Source organism: Neopelma chrysocephalum, unplaced genomic scaffold (genome assembly GCF_003984885.1).
Source record: "Neopelma chrysocephalum unplaced genomic scaffold, ASM398488v2 Primary Assembly neopelma1_61c, whole genome shotgun sequence".
Classification (NCBI taxonomy): domain Eukaryota; kingdom Metazoa; phylum Chordata; class Aves; order Passeriformes; family Pipridae; genus Neopelma; species Neopelma chrysocephalum.
Window position 1 is genome coordinate 647,244 of NW_020897718.1, and position 12,559 is coordinate 659,802.

The 12,559-nt window shown below is 43.8% G+C and overlaps 2 protein-coding genes across 8 annotated transcripts in view; one reads left to right on the top strand and one right to left on the bottom strand.

Annotated features, from left to right (window-relative positions):
* The window catches only part of ZNF318 (zinc finger protein 318), a 27,933-nt gene extending 22,664 nt beyond the window's left edge, over nt 1–5,269 (bottom strand). For 2 of the 3 annotated variants that reach the window (XR_003534016.1, XR_003534017.1), the window contains exon 1: nt 4,889–5,251. Coding sequence is in view for 1 of the 3 variants with exons in the window: in XM_027682069.1 (XP_027537870.1) it covers nt 4,889–5,251 (363 nt within the window). In the remaining 2 variants the exon portion in view is untranslated. Of the gene's footprint in view, nt 1–4,888 lie in introns of all 3 variants that reach the window. The other variant, XM_027682069.1, reaches the window with a different exon arrangement.
* ABCC10 (ATP binding cassette subfamily C member 10) overlaps nt 5,157–12,559 on the top strand; it is a 23,525-nt gene continuing 16,122 nt past the window's right edge. For 2 of the 5 annotated variants that reach the window (XR_003534018.1, XM_027682071.1), the window contains exons 1-2: nt 5,390–5,537; nt 12,231–12,425. Coding sequence is in view for 4 of the 5 variants with exons in the window: in XM_027682071.1 (XP_027537872.1) it covers nt 5,410–5,537; nt 12,231–12,425 (323 nt within the window). In the remaining variant the exon portion in view is untranslated. Of the gene's footprint in view, nt 5,246–5,388; nt 5,538–11,514; nt 11,615–12,230; nt 12,426–12,559 lie in introns of those variants that run through there. The other 3 variants (XM_027682074.1, XM_027682072.1, XM_027682073.1) reach the window with 3 other exon arrangements.

A 12,559-nucleotide genomic window follows, 5' to 3' on the forward strand; every position in this document is an offset into this window, starting at 1 on the left:
AGTGACTCTGCTCTGCTTAATAAATGAGACCTGGGGTGGATGGATCAATTAAAAAAATCAAACTAGAAAAACAACTGTCCCAAATATTTCCATTGTCTTTAGTTACTAAAGAAACGGGAGGGCATTGACTGTGTTTAATTTCTCATCCCAGCTGCTTGTAACATGCTCCATATTTAAAGTATCTAGAAATTTTCAACTAAAAATACATTTCATAAAGCACCATTTCAGAAGGCATAAAAACAGAGAGAAGTCCACAAAGTCCCAGATTTGCTGCTGTCCTCCTTTCTTTGTAGAGAAGCAGCAGCTAAATAAACATGGAACAAAAAACATTGCCAGGAATTTCTTAATAAAAGTATCTGGATTTCTGGACCTTGCCAACTTTAGTAACAACATGAACCAAAGTATAAACCAGTGTAAACAAAGATTTTCCTAGTAGTGATGGTTTCAACAGTTTTTCTCACCTCATGCTGCTTTCAACAGATAAGCCCAACATAATACTAAAACACCAGTGACACTAGAAACACCTTCTATACTAGAATTCTCATTACCATTATTTATTATTGGTAGAGATAAACCAGAGCTAAGTAAAGTTGCCTTTGAAAAATCTAAGGCAGAGAAGGCCTGAGCTAATTGCCTCTGCACTGACCTTCCATTGGACACATACGCAGCATGCAAAATGTCATTACTGTTAAGTTTTGTTTAACTACTTACACCTCACATTATTCCACAATATGGCACTAGAAAACAGGAATGATGAAAGTAATGAGTTTCATAAGAAACAGATGACACTGCCTGAAGACAGAGATACATGATTTGCTTTTTTAAACCAACATGATTTAGATTCTGCTTAACATGAAGCAATGCACCAGCTTCAGTTCTGCCAAACCAGTCATGCACTGTTTATTGCTTTCATGCAGAAAACTGCAGTAGCAAGCAGCAGGTGCACTATATTGTCTGCATCCACCCTGAGAACATGCAGCAGATTCTGCTGAATCCTCCAAGAGAGCAAAAGAACAGGATGTAATCTCCAACAAGAAAGCAAAGGAATTCCCTCACACATTTGCCTGAACAAAATTCACTTGCAGTACAAATCTGCACTAGAATCCATTGTGCACATAATGTTATTCAAAGATAACATACCAGTGATTATTGTTTTGTTCTATTAATCTGAATCCCAGCATTTATCAGAACACATTTTAATTACTTTTTAAGATAACTGTATTGTACAGCACAGCCTGATCCTGCAACCGCCTGGCTATGTGTCTCACACACACTCTGAAGGTTCACTTGTGCCCATTATAACACCAAATTTTGAGGGCTGCCTTAAGAAGAGACTATCTTTGAGTGCATCTTCTTGTCATCAAGACTTTTAGCAAGTTGGGCACATAGATGACAACCATCTCCACTGAAGAGAGAGAAGTGATGATTACATCTCAGAACAAACTCTGGGCAAAAGAAAGAAACAGTTTACATTAAGAAAGTTATGGATATTAGGATTGCCTATGACTGCCATACAGGTTGCCCAGAGAGAGCAGTTACAGCAGTATATATTTGAACTTCATGATTTTTTTTTTTCCCCAGTTTGAGAAATTCCAGTTTTAAAAGGTTTTTGCATTTGGAGCTTTGAACACCACCACTAGTCATTCCTAACTACACACTGCACTGCATTTTTCTCCCTTCCTGTTCTGTCATCTAAACCACAGTTACTACTGCCATATTACTGAACAAGTCGCATACCTGCTCATCATTTCTCCATTCTCTGTTGACCCAACATGCTCCTATTCTCTAATCTCAGCCAATTTTCTTACAAGAAAGCAAAGAATCTTAGAGAAACTATAAAAACAACAAGCACACAGATCAGCCAGGATAAATAAAAGCAGCATGTGTCACCCTTGCAAAAACAAATAAAAGTCCACCAAAATCTCTCACTATAAAGCCCTGACCTTTCTCCTCTCCATTACATTTTTCAATACTCACCCCAAACCTTCGCTGTCACTCCACGTTCTTCCAGTCACCACAAGGTTTTCCCCAGCTACTAAGAAACTAACACTATCCATACTTACAATGTCCAATATGTGCAGTACACAGCTCCACTGGCAGTCAGCATCCCAGTTATGCATGAGAAAATATGCAACAATGCTGATAGCCTGGGAATGCATGCAATCTATCTCACAAACAAACAAACAAACAATCCCCCAAAACAGAAGCAAGAAAATGGAGCAAGAAATCTCTAAGGCTGCTCCTTTCACACTCCAATTCATATGAAGGATAGGGACATTAACACAGAGCTTGTACTCAAATCTCCTGCATTTCAACCCTATGCCCTTACCCCATCAGTGTCTTCATTCCATACATTGTATCTTCCACCCTTATGCATATATTCCCCTCTTGCAAGTCCTCTTTCCTTCTTGCAGCTTAAATTCCTCTTCCTCAGGCTTCTGTCTGAATTCATCTCCTTTCAATGACAGCTCCAAAATCTCACTAGCATTTGTGTTACATTTGTGTAACTTTCCACATTTGAACACTATGCATCCTCAAACTTCTGAGGAGAGAGGGTCTTAAGTAATAAAAACCTAAAGATTTTATTAAAACTTTACCCAGTCACGATGACCCAACCTATCTGCCGTCTGTTTTGTTTTCATCACACTTAGTTCCACCCTCTGGAAAACACCAACATAATCCCAGCTTTTATCTCTCTCTAATTAATGCTACTTTTGTAAACAGTACTTTTAAAAAGTAAAACAAACCTGTATGTGTATTTTATGCTTTATATCACCACTTTGAAAGAAGTAGTGTTGGTCAAACACCTGCTGGGGGACAAAAGCTTCCACAGAAAAAGCGTGCACAATACACACTCTAAGAATTACTTACACTGGGCTTTAGCAAACACAAGAGTCGGCACAAAATAGGTTAAAGAGCTCTATTTAATTGTCTCAAAATCCCTCTCATTGTGAGAGTTGCTTTCTAGAGAAAGGTTTTCCTTAAATGCATGACATTCTTGTAAATCAATAAAAAATCCATTTGGATCAGCAGTTCAGCATTAGCTAGCCTGCTGAAGTCTACTTTCTAGGGTTAATAATTTTTCGATCCTTCTCTGAAGTTAGAATAGGCAAGGAAAATATCATTAATCTGCAACAATTTGCTGAGATTACTGCTTTAACTTGAGCCAGGAGGGTGCAAAATAACACTAGAAGAATAGTGTTTGTCAAGAACAATGTTTGTGTAAAGTGGATGTTTTTCATCGCTTTTTTCCCCCACTAAAGGGGGAGTGGGAGCCTTCTAGTCTAAAACTCCTGGATCAAATCTCTCCCAGTCTGAATCACCAACACATTCAGCACTGGAAATTTTGTTACAGCCAGCACAGGTTCACAGTCTATCATGGATACAGTGAAATGGGAGACTGAGTGATGGTGAAGTCAGTTTAAGAAAGTTCTGTCCCGCTTCCCAGTTTGTCACCCTGCCAATTGTGACCGTGCAACTATCCATCAAGCCACAACCCCAAATGACATGAATTGGATAAAAAAGTATTTCCTTTTAAAAAATTACTTTTTCCATCCTGGATCTTACTAGCAATGCCATTTGCAGGGCTACCCCACAGGAAACTTAGAGGACTGAGATAAGGGTGAAATACCAGGTAAAACCAAATGGCCAGAGGCAGGTTTCTTAGCCTGGCTTGGCTTAACTGCTGTCAAACACATTACCTTCCCATATCTTCAGGGCAGCTGACCTTTCAATAAGAAATAACACCAACAGCTGAATTTTAACTCCACTACAATCACTTGTAACCTCTTCTATGGCCGCGACCTCTTCTATGGCTGCAACTTCAAAGAAATCCAGTAAGAACATGTACCAACATCAGAAAGGGCCATTCTCTCTTGGGGTCCCATCAGCACACAATATACTTTTGTTGGAGTGACTTTCAGCAAACTCGTTTCCTCAAATCAGCTCACTCTGCAACTTCACAAATCCAAGTGTGAGCACAAGGGAACAATATACTGCAAAGTAAGAGGAAAAAGCAAGTAGATCGTTCTTTCCAACTGTACATGTGCTGGACTGAGTAACCACAGAACCACTGCCTAAAATACCCCACTATGAAAATCTCTTCTTTCAGCACAATACAAAAGCATAATTAACCTATTACATACCACAGCTCACAGTTTTCAGACAAAACAATCATTGAACCAAGGAGCAACAAGAGAAAAGCTAAGTGACTGAATGTCACTCAAAAGTAAAATCTGGCTTGACACTTTGGTTTAGTACGAAGGTGTCTGCATCCAAGATGGCATCACTTCAGATGCCAAACAGTTTCACATGCCCAAATCAGACTTTGCCAAGAATGAGGGAGAAAACTGAAACACCCTGTGCACAGCCCCAACTACAAAGCAGTGCCTATCAAAGAATACCTCTCAAAGATATAAATCAGGAACAGTTCTCTTTGTACATCCGTGACAGCAGGAAGAATTCACACTAAGTACTCATTCAACATCCTATTAAAAAAGTTATATTCCCATCACTTAAAGGATATTTATGCACTAACACAAACCAAAGTGTTAAATGGAGGTAAGTAACTAGTTACAATCTCTGCCTTAGCAAAAGACAACATCATCTCTGAGCTTTATCTAAAACGGCCCTAGCCGATAAGACGAATAAAAATGCAATGGAAATCAGAGGATAAACACTGCTTAAAATGGAAAGGATTTTTTTTATCTTTTTAATTTTCCATTTGGCTCTCTAAGGAACAGGGATGAAATCGCCCTTCTCCCTCGGCACGGGGAGAGCTCGGGGCCGGTTCAGTTTTGCAAGGATCACGCCGGGCTAAGTCTGGGGCTCTGACAGCCCCCTGGGAGAGGGGGCAGGACCCGCACCGCGACCCCCCAGCACTATTTACCCGGCTGCTGCCGCTGTCTCCGTGCTCGCTGCCCCGGCGGGCCCGGGGCCCGCCGAGCCCCGCTCCTCCTGGCGGCGATGGCAACCTCCTGCTGCGGTGCGGCGACGGGGACCGGCGGCAGGGCCCGCGGTGTCCCGACGGGGAGCGGTGGCGGCGAAGCGGCGGCGGACGGGGCGAAGCGGAGCGCGGCGGCGAGGCGGCGGCGGCGGGCAGCGGCGGGGGAGGCCGCCCGTGCCCCGGCCCCGGCCCCGATGTGCTGAAGCGGGAGACACGGGATGCCGATGAGCCGCCCTCCTTCAGCCGGTGGGAGGAGGACGAGGACGAGGACGAGGGGCCGGAGCGGCCGCTGCTGGAGCGGTACATGATGGCGCCGGCGGCCCGGGGGTCCCCGCGACTCCTCCGACCCGGCCCCCCCGGGCGTGCGCGCCGCCGGCGGGCCGCCCTGCGCGCTCCCGAGCCGGGCGGGGGGGCGGGGGGAGCCCGGGCCGGGCGGGGGCGGTACCTGTGGACGCCCGCACAAAATGGCGGCCGCCGGGCCCCCGTCACGTGTGGCGTGGGGGAGTGGGAGGCTGCTGCGGCGCTCGGCCATCCCTCCTTCTATCCATCTCTCTACGCTTATGTCCCCGTCGGCAGCGACTGGGGCACTTTGGTTGGTTTTTTTGTTGTTTCGGGTTATGTTGTTTAGGGTTTTTTTCTCCGCGCACTGTGCTGTGGAGGTGGTCGGGACGGGTGTTGTCCTCCAGGAGAAGTGTGTTTTAAGAGCAATCCTTAGCTGCTCGATGCGGCAGTGCTGAGGCTGAGGCTCCGGCTCAGAAAAAATCCCGAACTAGTTTCCGAGCTCTGTCTGCCAGGAGCAGGGATGACACGATAGGAAATGGCTTGCCGCCTCTTCCCTCGCCCCACCTGATCGCCTGCTACCGACCGTGTTTGGTGCGGGACTGTGAAGCTTCGATTCTCTTGTGAACGCTGACACATTATCCTACTTGATGCTCTGGGCTGTCTCCGGCGAGGAGGAGTGTTTTCAAGTAACTGAAACGGGATAGCAGTGGAAAGAAGTGAAAGCAGAGGAACGAAGGTTCTCATAAAACTGTTCATTTCCAAAATTTCCGAGTTTTAATATCTTGTTTACGGATGGGGAGAAGTTTCCAGCATTAGGTTTGTAATTTATTTTTAGGTAAACGACATGTGAGGGCTTGTATTTGAAGACCCAGTCAATTTTTGCAGGCTTGGATGAAATTTTGCCTGTGTGTTTGGTAATGTGTTTGCTAGAACACAACACACCATTTGAAGCATACTGTTTTTAAGTAGTGGCAACCAAGAGTAGTAGGCTGATGGATAGGGGTCTGTCTGATACTATAATAAGGTATTTCTGCTAGGAGTGGTTTAGTACAATTGTATTAAAACTAACTGACCCACTTTGACGTTTCCTGAGTGCATCACTGCACAGGCTCAGGAAATGCACTCAGTTACACCAATTGCCAAAATAAGCACGAGCTATATAAAGACTCTTATTTTTTGTTACCACTGTCCACTCCTTCCCCCTCTGTCCAAAGGCTGACAATGTTTATCAGTGACCTTTATTCAATTACAAGTATCCTGGGATAAGAATTTAATCTTTGAGGATGCCCAGCAGAAGCAGTCTGCTGGGAGCAAACCACAATGGAGGTGGAGGCAATGGATGCTCAACCTGTTGCAATTCACTACCCTAAGCAACAGGCTCAGTGACACTTGGAGAGGCACAGAGCTGTGCATTAATATAGCTACAAAGCTGATGTGTATGTAGCAATTTCTCCTCTATTTTTTTTTATGTAGATTGCCTCCAAGTAATTTATCGCTATAAGGAATATACTGTTATCCCAAATGTGTTCTGTGTCTTCATTAAAAGGAAAACCATGTTTTTGTGCATTAAAGTCAGGTGTCCGCATCAACGTTCAGTTTCACCAACTGAAGTAAGTAAAAATAGCCTAGTAAGAGTGAGAAAATGGAGTTGTTTGGTTTTGGACATCTCTTCCATGCTGTTGCTTTCTTTACGTCAGTTTTAAACCACAGTTTGGTTTCAAAGCAGTCAAGAGTAAAAAGCCACAAACCCAAGAAACCAAGCAAATTCTCTTTTTTTTTAATCAGTTTTACATAAAAGTTATGCATCTAATATCTAAAAATTTGGCAAAACCCCCAGAACTTGAATATTTTTTTTCTAGCTTCCTTTTGCTTTATGTCCAAAGGAGATCTATAGGAGGTGTTGCAGTGGTCATAGGTTTAAGAGGCAATTGGAAGATGAAGGAATCTAGATACTGAAAACGAATCTGGAAGTTCATTAAAACATCTTATTTGTGCACCAGTAAGTAAACTGCTCAAGGCAGAAATGGTAAAAAGAAAGCAAACACCCCATATATTGTGGTGTTAAAAGAGTTCAGAAGAGAAAAATGCCAGTTGTTGGAGACTGACTAATGCTCATTAACACTTTGGGGCACCCTGTCATCTTACTGAATATCACTTTAAAATTACAATTTATAATTGCAATTTATAAGCACGTTTTGAACTAGCTGCAGTGTCATCTTTCAATCACATGCCTTACTGAGCTAAGTTTTTAAAGGGACTGGGCATCCACAGTGGTATTCAGTTAAATTATTCCTAAAATCAGTACTGACATCTGAACTTGATGGTGCAGAGCAAATTGAGTCTTCACACCTTTGGAAGAGGAAGCAGTACAGTTTGTCTCAGGGATTGAAAAAGTCAGGCGAGGTCCTTACCTGCTTTGCAGAGGTTTTTCTAGCACTGCTGTGACTGGTGCTCCAGACTCCCATTGGACAAAAGATGTGACAGACAGTCTGCTCTAAGTACAGCTCCTAAACTCCTCTTTGGAATTCCAAAACTCATAGTTGAACTTGCAATTAGCTGCTGCTTGGAGGGAAGGGATTTTAGCTAGCTGGATGCTTAGGGCAATGATGGGGTAATAAGGCATCTCTGAATTCTCATTAGGCCTCAAATGAGAAAGTCAGGGGGCAAATGCATTAAGAACAGAATGAGAAAAGTTAGTGGTAGCTCATTATGAACAAATAATCAGAAATCCGAATTGAAGTTAATTCAGGTTAGACCATTGGATTTAAGAAGCAAAACAGTAACAGAGAAAAATGTAAAACCTTAATTATAATTTCTTACCTTCTTATGTCTGAGTCAAGACTAGATCCAGGGTCATGAGACAACCATGCAGCACTCCCTGTAATGTTAAATGGACAGGCTATGAGTAAGAACAAAGACAATTTCTGTGTTTTTATGACAAAATTGGTCTTCTCGTGAGAAGATGTGGTGGAAGATATTCCTGTCTTCTGAACTTGGCATTACTTTTTACCTGCAAAACAGGGCACAATATGTATCTTGTGTCTTCAGGTCCAGGCAAACCAGCCTGCTCATGAAAAATTTTGGACTGAGCCGAGTAATCAAGCCTTCCTTAGTCATGACATCAGGGAATTTGAGGATGGTTCAGCTGCTACCAGAGCCCTGGCTGGGAGCACAGAAAACACATCTAAACAGACAGTTGCTTTCAGAGATCTTACATCTGTAATTACAAGGTTGATATTTTTGAATTTAAGGCTTGTCTAGGCTGGCTTCTGTTTCAGCTCAATATTTACTTTTAGCTGGGAAGTGGAACGGGCATGCAGCCTACATTGATTCCCTGAGTCTGGGAGGGGTGGTAAGTAATCTGTTACATACGAACTTGTAAGAGAAGGGGGGGAGGCAGTCTCCCTTTGGCAGATAGCACTTCCTCACTGTGGCTATATCAATCTAGAGCATTAAACTCTGGATAATAGACAATTAATAAAATGTGGCCTATGGAGGTGGATTAAATTAAACCTGATGTTGATGGGGTTTTTTTCCATTTTGAAGGCTCTGATTTTTTAATAAATTTCAGGTGTGTGGTTATTTATAGTGTGCAAGGTACTTTGTAAGCAATGTAGCCACAAGCCTGAACTCCGTGGCACACATCTGAAATCAATCAAATACATAGCAGTAACTGTCATGGGCAGCAATATTCAGGAGGAGGGGAAATAGCCAAAAGGAAGCCGAAAAGGAGGAACATGTATTTAGATTCTTGCTGTGCTCCTATTTAAGTGTACTTAAATGTAGTGGCAGATTCCAGAACAGTTAGGGTGGATTGGTATTCTAGGGTTCCTTTTTTGATACCTTCTTGGTGTTTGTTTTCCTATATGAGGGTAGGTAATGCTTTTTGTACCAAAAGGAATCTGTGGCATCAGAAAGCTGTCCGTCTTTTGGTTGAAATGGAAAAGTTCATGTTTTTGAACTTGAAGCAGTTAGAGATGAGCAAGCGGAATGCAGCACGAGAAAAAAAGAGAATGCTAGAACACAATGTAGCTGAATGAAAAAGCTCTTAGAGTGATTAGTTTAAGGGAGAAAGGATGGTCTTTGTTGATACCTGAGAACTTCTCTGGTATCTTATTAAGACAGGGAAAGTGGTTGTTTGGTTGAAGTTTTTTTATTTTTTTGTTGTTGTTTTGTTTTCCTTTGGAAATATATAAGACATCTGAGCCATGAAATATGAAATCAGATTTGCTTGTGTGCAGCTCAGTGCTCTAGCCTCACACATCCCCTCTTTGCTGTTTTGAGAGTTTGCTGCCTTCACAGCCTCTTCAAGAAAGTTAAGTCTAGAAACCTTTGGATTACCTATGGGGAAAAAGAGCAGACTGGCCAAATACGCACAGTGTACAGTATCAGCATCCAGCTTGGTCACAAAAAGGCAGCCTTGCAACTCACAGGCAAAGATTATTTTCAGGGATGTGAGAAAAGACAACAATTAAACAAAGAGAGAGAGAGAGAGAGACAAAAAATGCACTCTTCTGCTCCTTTCAATGGTAACTATGTTTAGAGGGTACTGTGGCCTCCAAGCTCTTCTCTGCTATTCCACACTCCCTCAGCCAGATTGTTCTGTTGTCTCAGACCTGAATGTTACTGATATTTTCCTTCCTCAGCACCCCACTGATAACACTTCTAAGCTCAGAGAATGCTTTATTATATCTCTGATGAGCTGCATGTTGAAAGTAAACTTTTCTACCTGTGATGAGTTATTTACAGAGATATGCTTGTTTTCCCTAGCAAGAGAGTACTGAGGGAAGGTTTGGGACAGGGAAGCATTAAGAACTGCTATAAAACTCACCAGTAGCAGCTGAAATTGCCAGGTGGTGTGATGATGTTTATAGCACACTCCTGTTACTGAATAATAGTCCAGAGGGGATGAGGCTGGAGGTCCTCTCCATTTTGTTTTCTCTCAGTGGAAGGTTGAGCATCCACTCACCCCCTCAATGCAACATACTCTTACAGTAAATGTGATATATAAATAATTGTGATTCGTGAAACAAATGGGTGTTTACATCAAAATAAAACAAACGGATTGTAAAACTTAATTACACCCCATAAAGAAATAAAACAGACCCTTACAAGGTCAAGAGGCCCTAAACCTCCCTACTATCCTAAAAATAAAATATGATTTTTTCAGGCACCTGTTCATCCAAGAATGCATGAATTATGACTGGTTGTAGAGATAACCCTTTTAGCTTTAGCTGTAAGAAAACCCATATATTAAATACTTAGCAAAAACCTGTAGAATGTATATGTATGTGATATAATTAAAATGCATGAAGTAGCTAAGATAAATACTAAATGTACCCTGTAGTAGGTGTGCAGATTTGGGAAACTTGTCCCCATTTCTGTCAACCAGCCGGCTGCTTGCTTTTACCATATAATAAACTCTTATTCAGAAACTTATAGAAACTCGAGACTTTGTTTATCACAGTAAAGATTTGAGTGTCTTCTGGGGTTGCTGCTTGCGTGGGTGTGTTTATGCTGCAGACAGGCATAGCCACTGAACACAATAGAGGTGAGATGGAATGGAATTTTTAGCTTGTATTATTCAGATGGTTGTGTCAGGTTAACATTATGGTCTTGCTGTGCACAGCTGTTACTGCACGAGGCCTGTTGTTGGCAAAGTGCTCTTGTAGTAATGTCATCTGCCATGAGCAGAAAACACTGTACCTTTGAAAGCACATTTATACCTGCACAAGTACTGCCTGGGCTATACCTGCCGGTGGTGACATTTGGACACTAAAGCGGTCCATAATGTGCTGGTCGACGCAGTGACTGCAACTCTGAAATGTGCCTCTGGTGTCTGTTGGTGTAAAAACTAAATATGATAGGAAAAGGAGTGGAGGGATAAGATCACCACGAGGGAACTATGGGAATTTTGTGAGAAATCACTTCTTTTTTTTTATTACTGGGGACTGATTTTTAGTTTGAGGTTTGGCGGGTTTTTAACCAGAAGATAGAAGTCTGAACGAGCTGTGCACGTTGAATTCGTTTGCTTCTCCTCCTTATCTCGGCCTCCCGCTCCTGACCGAATCCCTGCCCGGCGCCCGCCCCGGCTGCGGCGCGTCCTCCGGGCCCGCAGGGGGCGCGCGGGGCGGGGGCGGTGCTGAGCCGAGGTACGGCGGGGCCGGGCCGGGCCGCGGGGGGTGCGGGAGCTGCCGGGGGTCCCGCCCGCTCCGGGCACGTGGCGGCCGCTCCGCCCGCCCCCTGGCCCGGCGAGCCGGTCCCTGGGCTGGCCCTGGCCCAGGGCTGTGCCGGGTGGGCCGGCGTGGCGGGGCCGCGTCCCCCGGCCCTGGTGCCGTAGTGCCCCCCGTGCCCAGCCCGTGGCTGTCAGCCGGGCTCGGGCTGGAGGTGAGACGGGTTGGGGCGAGCAGAAATCATTGTAAAGCCGAGACCTGCCCAAGTGTGCCTCGATCCGTGGGGCGGCACTCAAAAGAGGACTGGTTACCTAGTCCGGTGTAGCTTGGAGGTACCGCCTGCTTTTCAGGATGGACGTCTGCAACCTCTCCTGCCATGCGGAGGGTGTTTGATGTTACAGGCTGTCTTAAGGAGTACCGGTGTGGGAAGTGTTGAGAACGTGGAGATATACTGGACAGGTTATTGTTTAAGCAGCTCAGAGTATTTTTCAGACTGATCAATAGAAAGGCAAATACTTCCTTATACTAGTTTCAGAGGATAAACCTGCCATGGGGGAAAAAATCAGCCTGAAAATAAGCAGAAAGCTTCCAATGCACAGAGCATTGAGGTCCCAGGGTGACTTAGGGGGGTGACTAATGTAATTTATTTTAAATTGGAGCTTGATTGTTTTGTGAAGTAGATTATATGATAGCAAGTGCAGAATGGCAGGGCGTGGACTATGACCCAGGAAGTTGCTTCTAGCTCTTTGTTAATTTCTTAGCATAGTCCTTCTTGGGCTGGGGCTGTAGTTCTCCTTCTGTACTTCATGCTGTTTTTCTCTTTACCCTAGGACCTCCTGTCTCTCACTGAATTACCAGCAAAGGATGGAGAGCATCCTGGCTGGTTTGTGTGGGACCAGTCCAGAAGATCCACTCCCTGTGTGGGTTCATGGCAGCGTTGGCCATTGCTTTAACCAGCTGACATTAAATGTGATCCCTCATGTGATCCTTGCGGTGGTCAGTGCCTGCTTCCTTGGCACTCCAAGGTATGACAACTGACTTGTCTAGCTCTTGATTATTATGTGGGACTGGAGGTGGGGTGGAAAGGATGAAAATTATACTTCCCTGTAATGTGCTGAATATGTATGTACAGAAGGGCAAAATATTATGCTAATATATT